General features: G+C 39.9%; 1 protein-coding gene across 1 annotated transcript; it reads left to right on the top strand.

Moving 5' to 3' along the window:
• Nucleotides 1–324: 324 nt before the first annotated feature.
• On the top strand, nucleotides 325–9,837 carry LOC110890931 (probable carbohydrate esterase At4g34215; the record flags this gene model as incomplete). The annotated part of the gene is made up of 2 exons (XM_022138575.2): nucleotides 325–786; nucleotides 9,307–9,837. Coding segments are annotated over 2 exons (663 nt in total), but the record flags the coding sequence as incomplete, so codon positions are not given.
• Between the last annotated feature and the right edge of the window lie 3,978 nt (nucleotides 9,838–13,815).

Here is a 13,815-nt window from a genome sequence, read left to right as displayed (position 1 = left end):
ACCAAATGTTGATTACAGGCCCCTCAACTTCACTCACAAAACTCACTAATATGAATGATTTGAAAGCTTCGAAGATGAAAGATAATATGCAGAAGGGTTTTTCTATCTCCAACATGCAGATCCCAAGAAATTGTCAAACGTGCACCATGACCTCCCCAATTTACTCGGTCACACACATAATTCGGTCAATCTACACCGTATCTTCAACTACTGATCTGCAACCAGCTTACCCGAGTTGCAACATGTGACCCGCGACTCGCGTCACCCGTAAACAATTAACCATTTTAACCGTGACCCGATAACGCACCGACCCGTGACCCGTAAACAAACCCGAATAATCCAACAGGGATAATCCCGTCAGAAGTCAAGCCCCGCCCTGGAAAGATTCTACGGTTAGGTGGTGATCTAAGATGGGAAGATGCACATGAACCACTTCATATAGATATTGATGTGAACAAGACTTGTGGAGTGGGGCCAGGGATGGCGTTTGCGAATGCGGTGTTGAGAGGTGACCCAAGGCGGTTTCGGGTGGTTGGGTTGGTGCCATGTGCGATTGGAGGGAGTGGGATAAGAGAGTGGTCCCGTGGCGGTAGACTTTTTGATGGGTTGACAAGAAGGGCGGCAGCAGCGGTGCAAGGTGGCGGGGAGATTCGGGCGGTGTTATGGTTTCAAGGGGAGAGAGATACATTGAACATAAGTGATGCTGAATTGTATAAAGAGAGATTGAGGAAATTGTTTATTGATTTGAGAACTGATTTGAAGGTTCCATTGCTTCCTGTTATCCAGGTATGTATGTTCTATAATTTGTATAGTTTGAATTCCGATTAGAATGAATTACAGATAGCGACTTACACACTCAGACCAGTGGTATGGTGTTTGTTTCCCATAGAACGTCGTCGGGTTTAAATCCTTATAGATATTAGGTTAAATTGTATTTTAAGTAAAATATAAAGGTTAGATGGTTTAAAGTTTAACTTAAAACGAGGGTTTCATATTTTATTGTATGTGTTTTAGTTGTTATTGTTAAAAAAAAAAAGCAAAAGGGTAGCTTAAATTGTAACTTTAACCAGAAATGATTGAAGAAAAATTTATGCAACATGTGCTAGCACGATAAGCACGCGGCGGGAGAATGGTCCACGAGTTTGGTGGGTTTCTTTTATTTATCATAGGTGTAAGTATGTGAATTCTCTCATAATCATTGAGAGATTAAAATTACATTAAATAGAATATTACAAACAATCTGTAAAAGGAAATAATATAATACAATTGATTACAAATCAATCACAATAAAAAATAGATATTCATAGAGATTTGATTGATTCTAGAAACATTATCTTTTATCCCCTGCAAGGGAAACAGCGGTGATTGAACCCGAAGCATGTCACGAAAAAATTCAAATTGCGGCCGTGACAGGCTTTTTGTAAAAATATCAGCAAGTTGAAGCTTGGTAGGAACAAACTTAGTGTGAAGCTTTCCTGACATAACCAATTCCCGAACAAAGTGATAATCCAGGTCTATGCGTTTTGCCCGTTTGTGAGAGACCGGATTTTGACTCATAAATAAGGAACTTTTGTTGTCACATAACAAGGTAGGACGCGTGGATGGAAGAGCTTGTAATTCTTTTAATAGATGAGTAATCCAAACAATTTCCGCCGCCACATTAGCCATTGCACGATATTCCGATTCACAACTGGATCGTGAGACAGTCGGTTGCTTCTTCGCACTCCAAGAGACTAAATTACCCCCCCCCCCAAAAAAAAAATTGAGTAACCATACGTTGATCTTCTTGTTTCAATACACCGAGCCCAGTCGGCATCCGAGTACACGAGAATAGTGGATGTAGTGGGACGAGTGAAGACATGGCCATGAGAGATGGGGCCCTTAACATACCTGAGAATGCGTTTGACTAGCTGAAAATGCCTGTTAGTGGGTGCGTGGAGGTGTTGACAAGCTTGGTTAACCGCATAGGATAAGTCAGGGCGGGTGATAGTTAAGTATTGAAGAGCCCCGACAAGAGACCGATAGGTAGTAGGATCGGAGTAAGGAGTACCATCGACGGTGAAGATGTCGGAGGTAGAAAGAGGAGTGGGAACCGGTTTAGCATTGGTGAGACCAGCACGTTCGAGGATATCGTTAGCATATTTGGTTTGTGTAAGAAATAGGCCCTCATTATTTTGAATAACTTCAAGACCAAGAAAATAATTTAAGGAGCCTAGATCCTTGATAGCAAACTGTTTGTGCAACCGATCAGTGAAGTTACGAAGCAAAGTAGGATTATTACCCGTGAGGATAAGGTCATCCACATAGACAGGTAAGTACATAATGGATTTGTCATGATGAAAGACGAACAAAGATTGATCGGCACGGCTACAATGAAAACCGTAGGTAGTGAGGAAGGTGCTGATCCACTGAAACCAAGCCCGAGGGGCTTGTTTAAGTCCATAAAGGGCCTTGTTAAGTTTACAAACATGATCGGGAAATCGTTGGTCTACGAAATCCGGTGGTTGCTCCATAAACACGGTTTCAGTTAGAAGCCCATTAAGAAAAGCGTTGGTCACATCCAGTTGATGAAGGGGCTACTTATTGATGACGGCTAAGGATAGAACAACCCGAATTGTGGATGCGTTGACCACGGGACTGAACGTATGGTGAAAATCAAGGCCCGGTATTTGTATGAAACCTTGCGCCACAAGACGAGCCTTGTGACGGTCCAAAGTCCCATCCGAGTGAAACTTGGTGCGAAAGACCCATTTAGAACCAACCACATTAGTGGACGAAGGGCGAGGAACAAGGGTCCAAGTTTTGTTGCGGTGTAGAGCAAGAAGTTCATCATGCATTGCCTTCATCCAATGAGGGTGTTTAGAGGCACTCCGAAAACCTTTTGGGTCAGTGCGGGAAAGAAGAGCAGCATGGAGACATGAACTCATGGCTTGAGCAAGGTAAGACATGTGTTTGGGGTTCAGTTTGAAGGTGCCAACCTTGGAGCGAGTGACCATCGGATGGCTTGGGGTATTTTGGGGCTGAGGTGGATCGAGAGGAGGTTGAACGATGGTTGTGGCTGATGGGAGCGGCGAAGTGGAAGATGGATGTGGTGGGGCGGCAGTATGCGGAGGTGAAGGTGGCGGTGGTGGGTCAGCAGTATCAGAGATGGAAGCCGCAGCCGGTTGAGAATTAATGGGAGCAATGATTTGTGGAGAAGTAGGAGTGTCCTTGCATAAAGAGCAAGGGGTAGAAGAGTGATTGGAAGATTGGTTATGAGGAACAGAAGATGGTACTGAAGATGAAGATTTTGAGTGTGAAAAGTAAGTTGGTTCATCAAAGGTAGACAAAAAAAGGTTGGCAACATCAGTATGAGAAGAGGTATTATTAAAGGGAAAATATGCCTCATCAAATCTAGCATGGTGGGTGATATACGTACGCGATGAAGCTGGAACAGAACCCCTTTTTCACTTGCTAAGCCTCACTGGGACTCACATGCACCCCCCATTATTATTATTATTTGTGCACCCACAATAATATTGTGATTTGCATGCTCATCTCAGTTCCTCCTAACTCATGTCAAATGGTTCCTCAAACTCAGATGTCAAACGGAGGTTGTCAAAGTAATAAGATCACAAAAATCCAAGGACTAAGGTATACTATCAACGCATCATAAGGTAAGCAAGCAATCCATGCCATCATGCTATAGTGACGAGTGTGTGTTCATATGTTACGTCATAAACAAATGTGTACTAGTCATGTAATGTATGCAACAAGTGGGAAAGACGAACCTTGCAATCTGGAGCTGAGTGTCATGGTCGTATTCACGTATTCAGAACTGTTCGGTTATAGTCTGGTTTTATAAAAACATTTTTAAAACCAAGTTCACTATAACCAGTGGCTCTGATACCAAAATGTCACACCCCCAAAATACCACTTGCGGAAACACCGTGGAACGTGTGACGTACCAGGATCTAGCCACCAATCCAATTGAACACATAACAATATTATAAATACGAATTTTAATTCATTAACATAAAGTGTTACAAAACGTTTAATGTAATTCATCGTATACAACGGAAGCATAAATCAATTGTTAAATGTTCCATAAACCATATGTACGAAAACTATTAGACTTGTCTTGCGGATTCCATGTATCTCGACCCATGACCACTCCAGCATCCCAGACAGCAAGTTCCAACAACATGTACCTAAAGGCCTGCAAGCATGCAGAAAAACGTGTATCAGACAACGCTGGTGAGTTCACTGATTTGTTAAACCATTCGTTACTGATTACTGATTCATGTTATGTTGATAATAACTCGATACCGCAGACGGCCCTTTTTGCCCTTCTCCAATGCTCTATCAAACATTGGTCATGATTTAAAGTTATTAGTTCACGCCCGTCCTATCCAGGTACGTCGTGAGGGTGCCAAACCTAATAGCGCTATCAACTAATAACCCCGTTGCCCTACAAGCAACAACCCGATAGTATGATGGGACTTAAGTAATAGAAAGTGAGTGTATTATCCAACATCAACGTTTGCTGAAAACCGATGCACATCCCCTGCAAGGATATGCATTTGTGAAATCCGCCTCACATCCCCTACAAGGATGTGGGTATTTGAAAACCGCCTCATATTCCCTACAAGGATATGGGTTTACAAAAATCCGTTTACAAGTTTTGCCAGTTTGATTGTTTCCACCGGATGCATGCTTATTTTGAGAGAAGTGAACTCACCTTGGTTTGCTCGGTAGGATTAGTTACATGTTCACACATAATCAGTCAAAGCCTATGATGTTCATGTACACGAAATCAGTTTACGTTCACGTTGTTCACGTATGTTCATAGTGTGTATTCGTAGCAAGGATCATCGCATAACAGGTAACAATCATTCATAACACACGTAACAGATAAGTTTACTATTCTCATGCATGTTTCATAATAGTACTTAACAATTCACTAAGCTATTCATCGTAAGCCAGTCATGTTTCCTCAATCATAATTAACATCATAAACAGGCAGACAATAATCATTGAAGTTCCATACACATGATAAACCACAGTCTATTATTCCAGTTATTCGTCGGCATGGTGGGTGACGAAACATTAAGGTTTTTCGTCGACATGGAGGTGACGAAATACCTGGGTATTTCGTCAACATGTTGTGTGACGAAACACTAAGGTGTTTCGTCGGCAGGGTATTTCGTGGGGAGGGTCTTTCGCCACTGCATATCAGCAATTTCATCATTTACAAACACAGTCAACTACATAAACAATATTTGAATCGAAATTGTCATTTGATCAGTTTCATTCTTAATAAACAATTCAACATCAACAATCACCTTAGATTCTAGTCCTCCTGTAACATAATATCAATCTCTTTAACCGAAGATTATCGGAAAAATATGCATACAAACATCTCTAGATTATCATAAACTATATCTCACATGTTTCTATATTAGATTAACAGCAACTCTATTAGCGTACAATTCATAGCACAATCTTCATGCAAGCAAACCCTACTTAACGAGAAACCCAACACTATCATCATATAAGCACATGATTTATCATCAGTACGTATTGACCATTAATCATACAGATAATAACAAGACACTAACCGGATAGAATGTTTTGAGCGAAGAAGGCTTCGAGCGATGATAAGACTGCCGTCGGGTTTCAAAGAAGAGGAGGAAGGAGTTTAGGGTTTGGTGTTTTCGTTTTAGCAGTTACAAAGGTTAAACAAATACATATACTTAACAGTTGGGCCGCGCATGGACCTGGGCCGAAGGCCCTTCTTGGTGAAACATCTCCTGGCGAAAGATATATTTCGTCGAGTTTGGGTCTGTGACGAAAGTCCCATATTTCGTCGGGTTAGTGGGCCATTCTTCGTCGAGCCCATATACTAAATTTTTCGTCGAAGCCCAAATGCCATATTTTGTTTCCATTACACATAAATATTAAGCGGTACTAAACTATACTTAGTCAGTCAATTACACATAACATCATATAGACCAATTGTAATCCAGAAAGGATTATAAAACAAGTGGTTCGTAGAAAATGACCTTGAAATCTAGAGTGATCACAACCGGTGTCGTCCGTCATGTGTAGATCGGCACCACTATCGGCTGTCCAATCAGGAACATCATCATCAGTAACATTACATTTGGAATGAAAAGCATGAGCAATACCTTCATCAGTGGATGCCGACTTCACAAAGGATGAAAGTTTGGGGCACTTATCCGCATAGTGCCCGTTGGTTCTACACAACTGACAATGTGGTGGACGACGGGTTCCCTTTGAGGAAGCGGACTGAGACTGACCGCGGGAAGAACAGCCGGAGCCAGACCCGGATCGGGTACGGTTAGAGTGGGGTGTGCGAGTGGTGTGAGCATGAAAGGCAACGGGTGCGGGAGTGGGCGGGTGAAGAGAATGAAGGAACTGTTCTTGGCTCTCGGCTTTGGTAAGTAAATCGTGAAAGGGTAAGGGTCACGAGCGGTGCGTATGGCAGTGGACCAACTTTCAAAAGTCGGACCAAGACCAAACAAAAACCAATGGGTTTTATCCGTGTCGCTAACTGGATGGCCAATGGCCGATAACTGATTACAAATCGCCTTAAATTTGCGACAGAAATAACCGACAATGGAAGAGCCTTTTGTCAATCTACGCAAGTTATCACGTAGGAGATGCATACGTTCAAGGGACGTGTTGCTATAAGCCGCTTCAAGAGCAGTCCAAATCTGCCGAGCGATTGAGAGGCCGAGAATTTCGGTGACCGCCTCCTCGGTGAGGGAAGAATTGAGGATGAGAACCGCTTGTTGATCCTGAAGGAACCAAGCGGAGTATTCGGGATTGGGCTGGTCTTTGTTTTCGACGAGAGTGGTTTTGGGAGGTGGAGTGGAGGAACCATCGACATGAGCGAGTAGTCCCTGGTTTGCAAGAAGAGGAAGGATTTGGTAATGCCAAGAAAGATAGTTGGTGGATGAAAGCTTAAGAGTGATCATGTGTAGTATAGTGGCCATTGGGAGTTTAGATTCAACAGTGGAAGAGGATGATGAAGATGAAGCAGAGGGTGCCATAGGTTAGAAACGAAAAAAGGAGCTGCAGGATCGAAGGGGAAGGAGGGTTAGAGAGTTATTTGGCTGATACCATGTAAGTATGTGAATTCTCTCATAATCATTGAGAGATTGAAATTACATTAAATAGAATGTTACAAACAATCTGTACAAGGAAATAATATAATACAATTGATTACAAATCAATCACAATAAAAAAAGAGATATTCATGGAGATTTGATTGATTCTAGAAATATTATCTTTTAATAGGTTAACAACGATAATTTAAAAATTGCATAAAATTATAAATTAGAATAGGTATATAGATTTGTAAAACCATATAGTATTTGTGAGACATGGTAGTAGAGAGAACTAGAAGTGATTATACATTTATATAAGCTTTTTACGTATCAAAGTTAAAACAATTGATAAAAGTGTTTATAAAATTCTTGTAGTTTTCTAGTTAAAGTTGGTTTTCTATCGAATGTTCCTATTGCAATGGAGTTATCCAGCTGCCGTGCCTTGGTGAATGATGCTCACATCGTATCAATGATGGTTTGTGCGTGTATGTGTGTGGGTGGGGCGGGGGGAGGGGGGGGGGGGGTTTCAACCCCTCGCATCGACAGACTTTTGGAAATTTATGATAATTTTTTTTTCGATATCACCTATCCGTTGGTAATCATTGCGCGATTAAAGACGATATAGATTTTCTTTTTCTTTTGTGGGTGTTAAGCTCGGTGATTGTTTTCGGTGTTAGTTTGTCTATATATAAATACAAACACACACACGTATGCATTCAATACAAAACAACGAATCTTAAGTAGAGAATCATATAAACAGATATATTAGAATAGAGAAACAATTAAGTCAAAACTGGTTTTGTGCACATATATACAAACATATACACACACACATATATATATATATATATATATATATATATATATATATATATATATATATATACAGGTAAAGAGTAAAATACAAATGCGCTTATCGTACGATACGTACGTGATCATCCCAGCCGTTCGATCAGGTGCAGATCTGGTGCGAATTCAATACATATCGCATGTGAAAAAATGGTTAGCATGGGGTAATGTGAAAAATGGCATGGGGTGTGTTGATGGACAAAATCGCATGTGGAAGATTTGAATATCGCATGTAAAAAATGGCATGGGGTAATGTGAAAAATGGCATGGGGTGTGTAGAATCGCATATGGAAGATTGAATATCGCATGTGAAAAAATGGCTAGCATGGGGTAATGTGAAAAATAGCATGGGGTGTGTAGAATCGCATGTGGAAAATTGAATATCGCATGTGAAAAAATGGCATGGGGTAATGTGAAAAATGGCATTGGGTGTGTAGAATCGCATGTGGAAAATTGAATATCGCATGTGAAAAAATGGCATGGGGTAATGTGAAAAATGGCATGGGGTGTGTAGAATCGCATGTGGAAAATTGAATATCGCATGTGAAAAAATGGCTAGCATGGGGTAATGTGAAAAATGGCATGGGGTGTGTAGAATCGCATGTGGAAAACTGAATATCGCATGTGAAAAATCTGTGTGTGTGTTACTGTTCATCTTCTTCGATTGTTGGTCGATCATTGTCAGTCTTCTTCCGTTTGACCCTTATAACTCCCAAATTAGTAGTTCTTATTATCGATATCGCACTAAAAGGAACGAAGGGAGGTTGGGGAAGAAGATTTTCAGGTTTTTGAATTTGATTTAGGGTTTGATTTTGAACTATCATCGGTCAATTACAGAGATTTATGACCTCGCAATGACGTTTAACCTTCCTGGTATGATTTAGATATATTAAAATGATTAATTTAATCATTTAAATTAGTTTCGCTCGCGTTTGATCGATTGAAGATCGTACGGTTGAGGGCATCGCGTACATAATGTATGATAAGAGGTATTGTACGTTAACCGGCCTCTATATATACATGTGTGTGTATATAAGGAATAAATATCAATTGCAAACCACTTCCCTATGTAAAAACCAGTAAACTGATATTTTGCCACAAAAATTATGTTAATTAGCGGATGTGATTATATGTTGATTTTGGCGTAATAAGCTTTAAAATAAATGTCTATTTATGTGTTTGCAATTGATCCATCCCATACACACACCCATGTATTGATATATTGCAACGTATCTTGGAAGTAGTTGTATTATGGGACAAGTGTTTCTGTACATGTTTGGAACCATATATGGTGTATATATGCTCTCGTCTAACATGTTTTTTTTGTATAAAATAATAATAGGTTGCTTTGGCCTCTGGTGAAGGACCTTATATAGAAACGGTAAGAAAAGCTCAATATGAAATCAACCTTCCAAATGTAATGACAGTGGATGCAAAGGGACTCTTACTGGAACCAGATGGGCTTCACCTCAGCACCCATGCCCAAGTTCAGGTTGGGAAGATGTTGGCTCATGCTATGCTTCAGTCACGTTGTGCTAGGTAGTCTTTAATTGTGAATATTATCATCATTGTTACACACATATATACGGAGGTGCATTTGGTTTACTTTCAAAATTAATTCATAATCATATGTGATGAAAACTGTACTCTCTGAGTCTCTTGAGTTATTAAAAACTGTAAGATACATCTGGAAATTGTGATTGGTCAAACGTGACATGTCGCGAGAATATGGTTTTTCCGGTTGTTATTTCAAGACACCGGTACCCGCGGTAATTAGTTGGGTACCCGAGGAATACACATGGCGTGGAGCGAAGGGCGAGTTTATGTGGACGAGTGGTTGAGAGAATTGGGTAACAAAGGCATCCAAACACGCAAAGATGATTATACGGGGGTTGATGTAGGTAAAACATCGAGATTGGGTTTTGAAAGTTGTGTAATTTTGTGGGAAGAATGTTGTGTAGGTAGGAAGTCATGTGAAGGGCTTCGACCCAAAATGTAGAAGGTAGTTTGGCATGTGTGAGAAGGGTGAACATTCGTTTATCGTCGAATCTATGCGCTCGGACTTTCCATTTTGTTGGGATGTGTGTGGGCACGAAAACCGAGATTGCATGCCATTTTGATTAGGAAATATTTAAAATTGGTGTTATCAAATTCACCCCCATATCACATTGAAAGGATTTGATTGGTAATTGAAATTGTGTTTTAATAAACTGTTGGAAATGGGTGAACTTGGTAAACGTATTGGATTTAAATTTTAAAGGGTATAACTTAACCAAGTGTACAGAGTGAAATCGTCGGTTAAAACTATATAATACTTGTAACGTGCATGGCTCAATAGAGGGGATATCCACAAATCACAATGTATAATAGCAAAAGGCCAAAAAGTACGAGTTGTGGAATCAACATATGGCACCGTTAATGTTTAGACAACTGAAAAGATTGACAAAAAAAAAAAGATAAATTCAGTTTATCGTAAGAAATAAAATGCTTTGAATGATGAAACTCCATAACGGGTTGACCCAGGTGTCCAAGTGGGTTGTGCCAGACTAGAGAATCTTTAGTGGAGGCAAAGCAAGCAATGGCAGAAGCGTTGGATGTGAGTGGGAAAAGATCATATGTACTATTGTGACGACTCAGGATCGTGTCATCCTTGAAATCCTTCACAGAGAATCCAAATGGGTCAAACTCAATGGAAGTATTACTATCAATGTTAAAACGACGAACATATATAATACTTTTATTAATGTTGGGGTTAAACAAAACGGATTTTAGGTGTAAGGGTCTGCATGTGGTGAGGATAATTGAAGACCTCGAACCCATAACTGAAATTTTATTACCATTACCCACAAATATTGACGCTATTGGTGAATAATTAGAGAATGAGTTCAATTTATTTGTATCATAAGTAATGTGAAAAGTTGCACCTGTGTCAAAATGCCATTGACCATCACCACCCGAGTCCATGGAAAGCGCATGAACCGCGTTTGCAAGTTGGGTTCGATCTAGTGGGTCCGTTGCAACCAAGTGTGCATGCGCTGAGTTGTGGCTTGAGTTGCTTAGGTTATTTTAGTTGGGCTTGTCCTTGATTACGAGAGGACCTACTAGACCGATTTGAATCATGGTGGGAAGAGTGTTGGTGCCGGTCACGATGATCAGTGTGTGGAGGTGGGTTGTTGTTGGGTGATTCATGGGTTGGCTAAGAGGTGATAGCGGCGGTGATAATGGGAGCCGAGGAGTTGTTTTCGCGAGCGATGATTTAGCGATCTTCTGCTTGAAGTTGATCCACAACCGTCTCCCATGGAGGGAGAGGCTGATTAAGGATAGACACAACAATATTGTACTCCCTAGGCAACCCGTTGTCACAACCCGATTTTCGGTGGGCCCGGAAGGGTAGCGTTTAAGCGTGACGATTGAATAACAGTATCACAATTTAATAGTGAAGCGGAAGTATTGGAGTAAAAATATTCATTCAATAAAAGTCTGAAATATAAATAAGATTTATAAAAGTGTTCAAGTATAAGCCCACAGGCGGGATCTAGTAAAATGAGCTTTAGACATCATAGGCCTTAAGCTAGGAGTTGCAAATTCCATAGCTTTTATTTTAGCCGACCCGGATTCCCAGCCTGACATCAAGGTTCGATACCTGTAGTTTAATCTTTTGAAAATACATCAGCTTTCGCTGGTAAATACAATTAACTGACTCATTTTGAAAATAGTTTTTCAGAAAGAATTTTATACATAAAGAAAACCCGTAGATAATCATTTAATACTTCTTGGGATTTTATCTTGTCACCAGATTTACATACTTGTCAGACAACGGGAACCAGAGATCAAGCCAGTCATTTTTTGTGCTATAATGATTATGGTACACACCAAAGTTGAATAAACGGTCTTACAGTCCGTATGCCTACCCCTGCACGTTATTCCGAATGGCCATAATAGTTCATGAGTCGGGATGCCCGGACACGGTACCAATAACCTTCAATTGTTTCAGTTATCAAGTAAAACAGATTAAACCGATGTCACACCCCGATATTTATAACTCAGCCCGGTGGGGAGTATCGTGACGTAGTTGCTATCATCATAGTCAAATAATCACAGTTAATGCACAGCGGAAGTCTTGAAAGAAAATAATAATACAAACTGAAATGCAAAGTATAAGTAAATATTATACAAACGGTTGTAAACGGATCCATAGGCGGATCTAGAGCAGAATACACATTATTGTTCAACAGACTTTAAGCACTAAGAACTTGCAAGATTCCTTAACTAGTGCTCAGGAGCTTCCAGCCAATTTCGCGTAGTACCTGCCACTTAGTTTTTTTGAAAAATACGTCAGTTTACACTGGTAAATACAATTAACTGACTCTTTTTTAAAACATTTAATAAAATTGTTTTAGATGCACAAGGCATAAAAATTCTTTTATAACTTGGGAAAATTTTTTAAAATAATCTTGTATACAGATTTATATGTTTGTCGTACGTTCAGGGCTCGGGTTAGAATCCAAGACAAAATTAATAGACACACCACAAGTATAGGCCCACAAGAAGTTTCCTCACGAGTGAGATACCGTTTCTACATACGCAACTGTCAGTTGTATGCTTATTCCCCGTGCTTAAGCCGTGGCTATTTCAAAAGAATGAGCCAAGGATATCTAGGACACGGTCATTAACCCCCAAATGCTTTTTATCAAATAAGACAGATTAAAACGGGTTCTCTCAATGATTTAACCACTAATCGATTAAATATTCAATACCCGACCAAGCGGTAATAATTTACCGTATCACAAGCCCGTATAAGGGAAAATAAGTTAAAAGTATTTACCTGAGCTAAAAATGTAAATTATACTCAGCCGTGTATTATCTCAACGATGCTTTTCTCTGGCTTGCTTTTCAAGTGAAGTCATTCAGAACTGGCAAGCACCCGGAAGCACTAGACCAATAAGCTAGATCTCCCTACGCCAGCTATTACCATAGTAGCTGACATTGTTCTCCAACGATGTCCCCTGGGCGAAAGGGGGCCTCTGCTGTTACAACCCAGGAATTCGTCACGTCAGAATGAGTCCCCGGGACCCCGGGACATTGGCTTCCGTTTCCGAACTAGGTTTCCTAACACAGAACTCCAGTGACGAAGATTCTAATTAGCAAGTGCAGGGAGCTTTTACTGGGCTCCTAATCTGGAACGAATGTTATATTAACCTATTAGATCACTAACGGGTCTTATTTAAGTTATAAACTTACGTCGGTTAGTTTAAAGAAAGGTTTACGGTACGAAACGCTAGATAAAGCGATGACCGGATTGGAATGTAATTTAGACCTGACAAGTATGGAGACTTGTACTATATGGGTAAACTAATTACATTCTGGAATTTAAAGTTAAAAAATGGTAAGGTTTGACCCGTTTTGGCTAATTTATGCAAACTAGTTGCATAAACCGTACCGAACGCGTATAAGCATAACGGGTAACCGAATGAGTCATGTACAAGTTCCATAAGTTATTATGCTTAAAATATGTTGTGATATTAGTAGGATATCTTCGATTATGCCCAAAACGAATTTAAAACCAATTTAAGCCCCCGAAAGGGTAATTTGGTCATTTTAAAGTTTATAAAAGAGGCTAGATAGCAAACTGAGGTTCTGGTCTAAAATATTCAGTAAAAATATTTATTTTATCAAGTTACATCAGTAAGATATCATACATACGTGAGGTTTATTATTTATGGCCAAATTATGCACCGTAGGGGCATTTTGGTCATTTCATATATGCTTTTAAGGTCAAATTTGAAATTCTGAGTTCAAGACTTATACTTACTGTTAAAGTATAAAAATTTATTTATAAAATCAGTAGGTA

This window comes from Helianthus annuus, chromosome 11 (assembly GCF_002127325.2).
Source record: "Helianthus annuus cultivar XRQ/B chromosome 11, HanXRQr2.0-SUNRISE, whole genome shotgun sequence".
Taxonomy (NCBI): domain Eukaryota; kingdom Viridiplantae; phylum Streptophyta; class Magnoliopsida; order Asterales; family Asteraceae; genus Helianthus; species Helianthus annuus.
The sequence above is the reverse complement of the archived record's forward strand: the minus strand, read 5'-3'. Positions and strand labels throughout refer to the sequence as shown.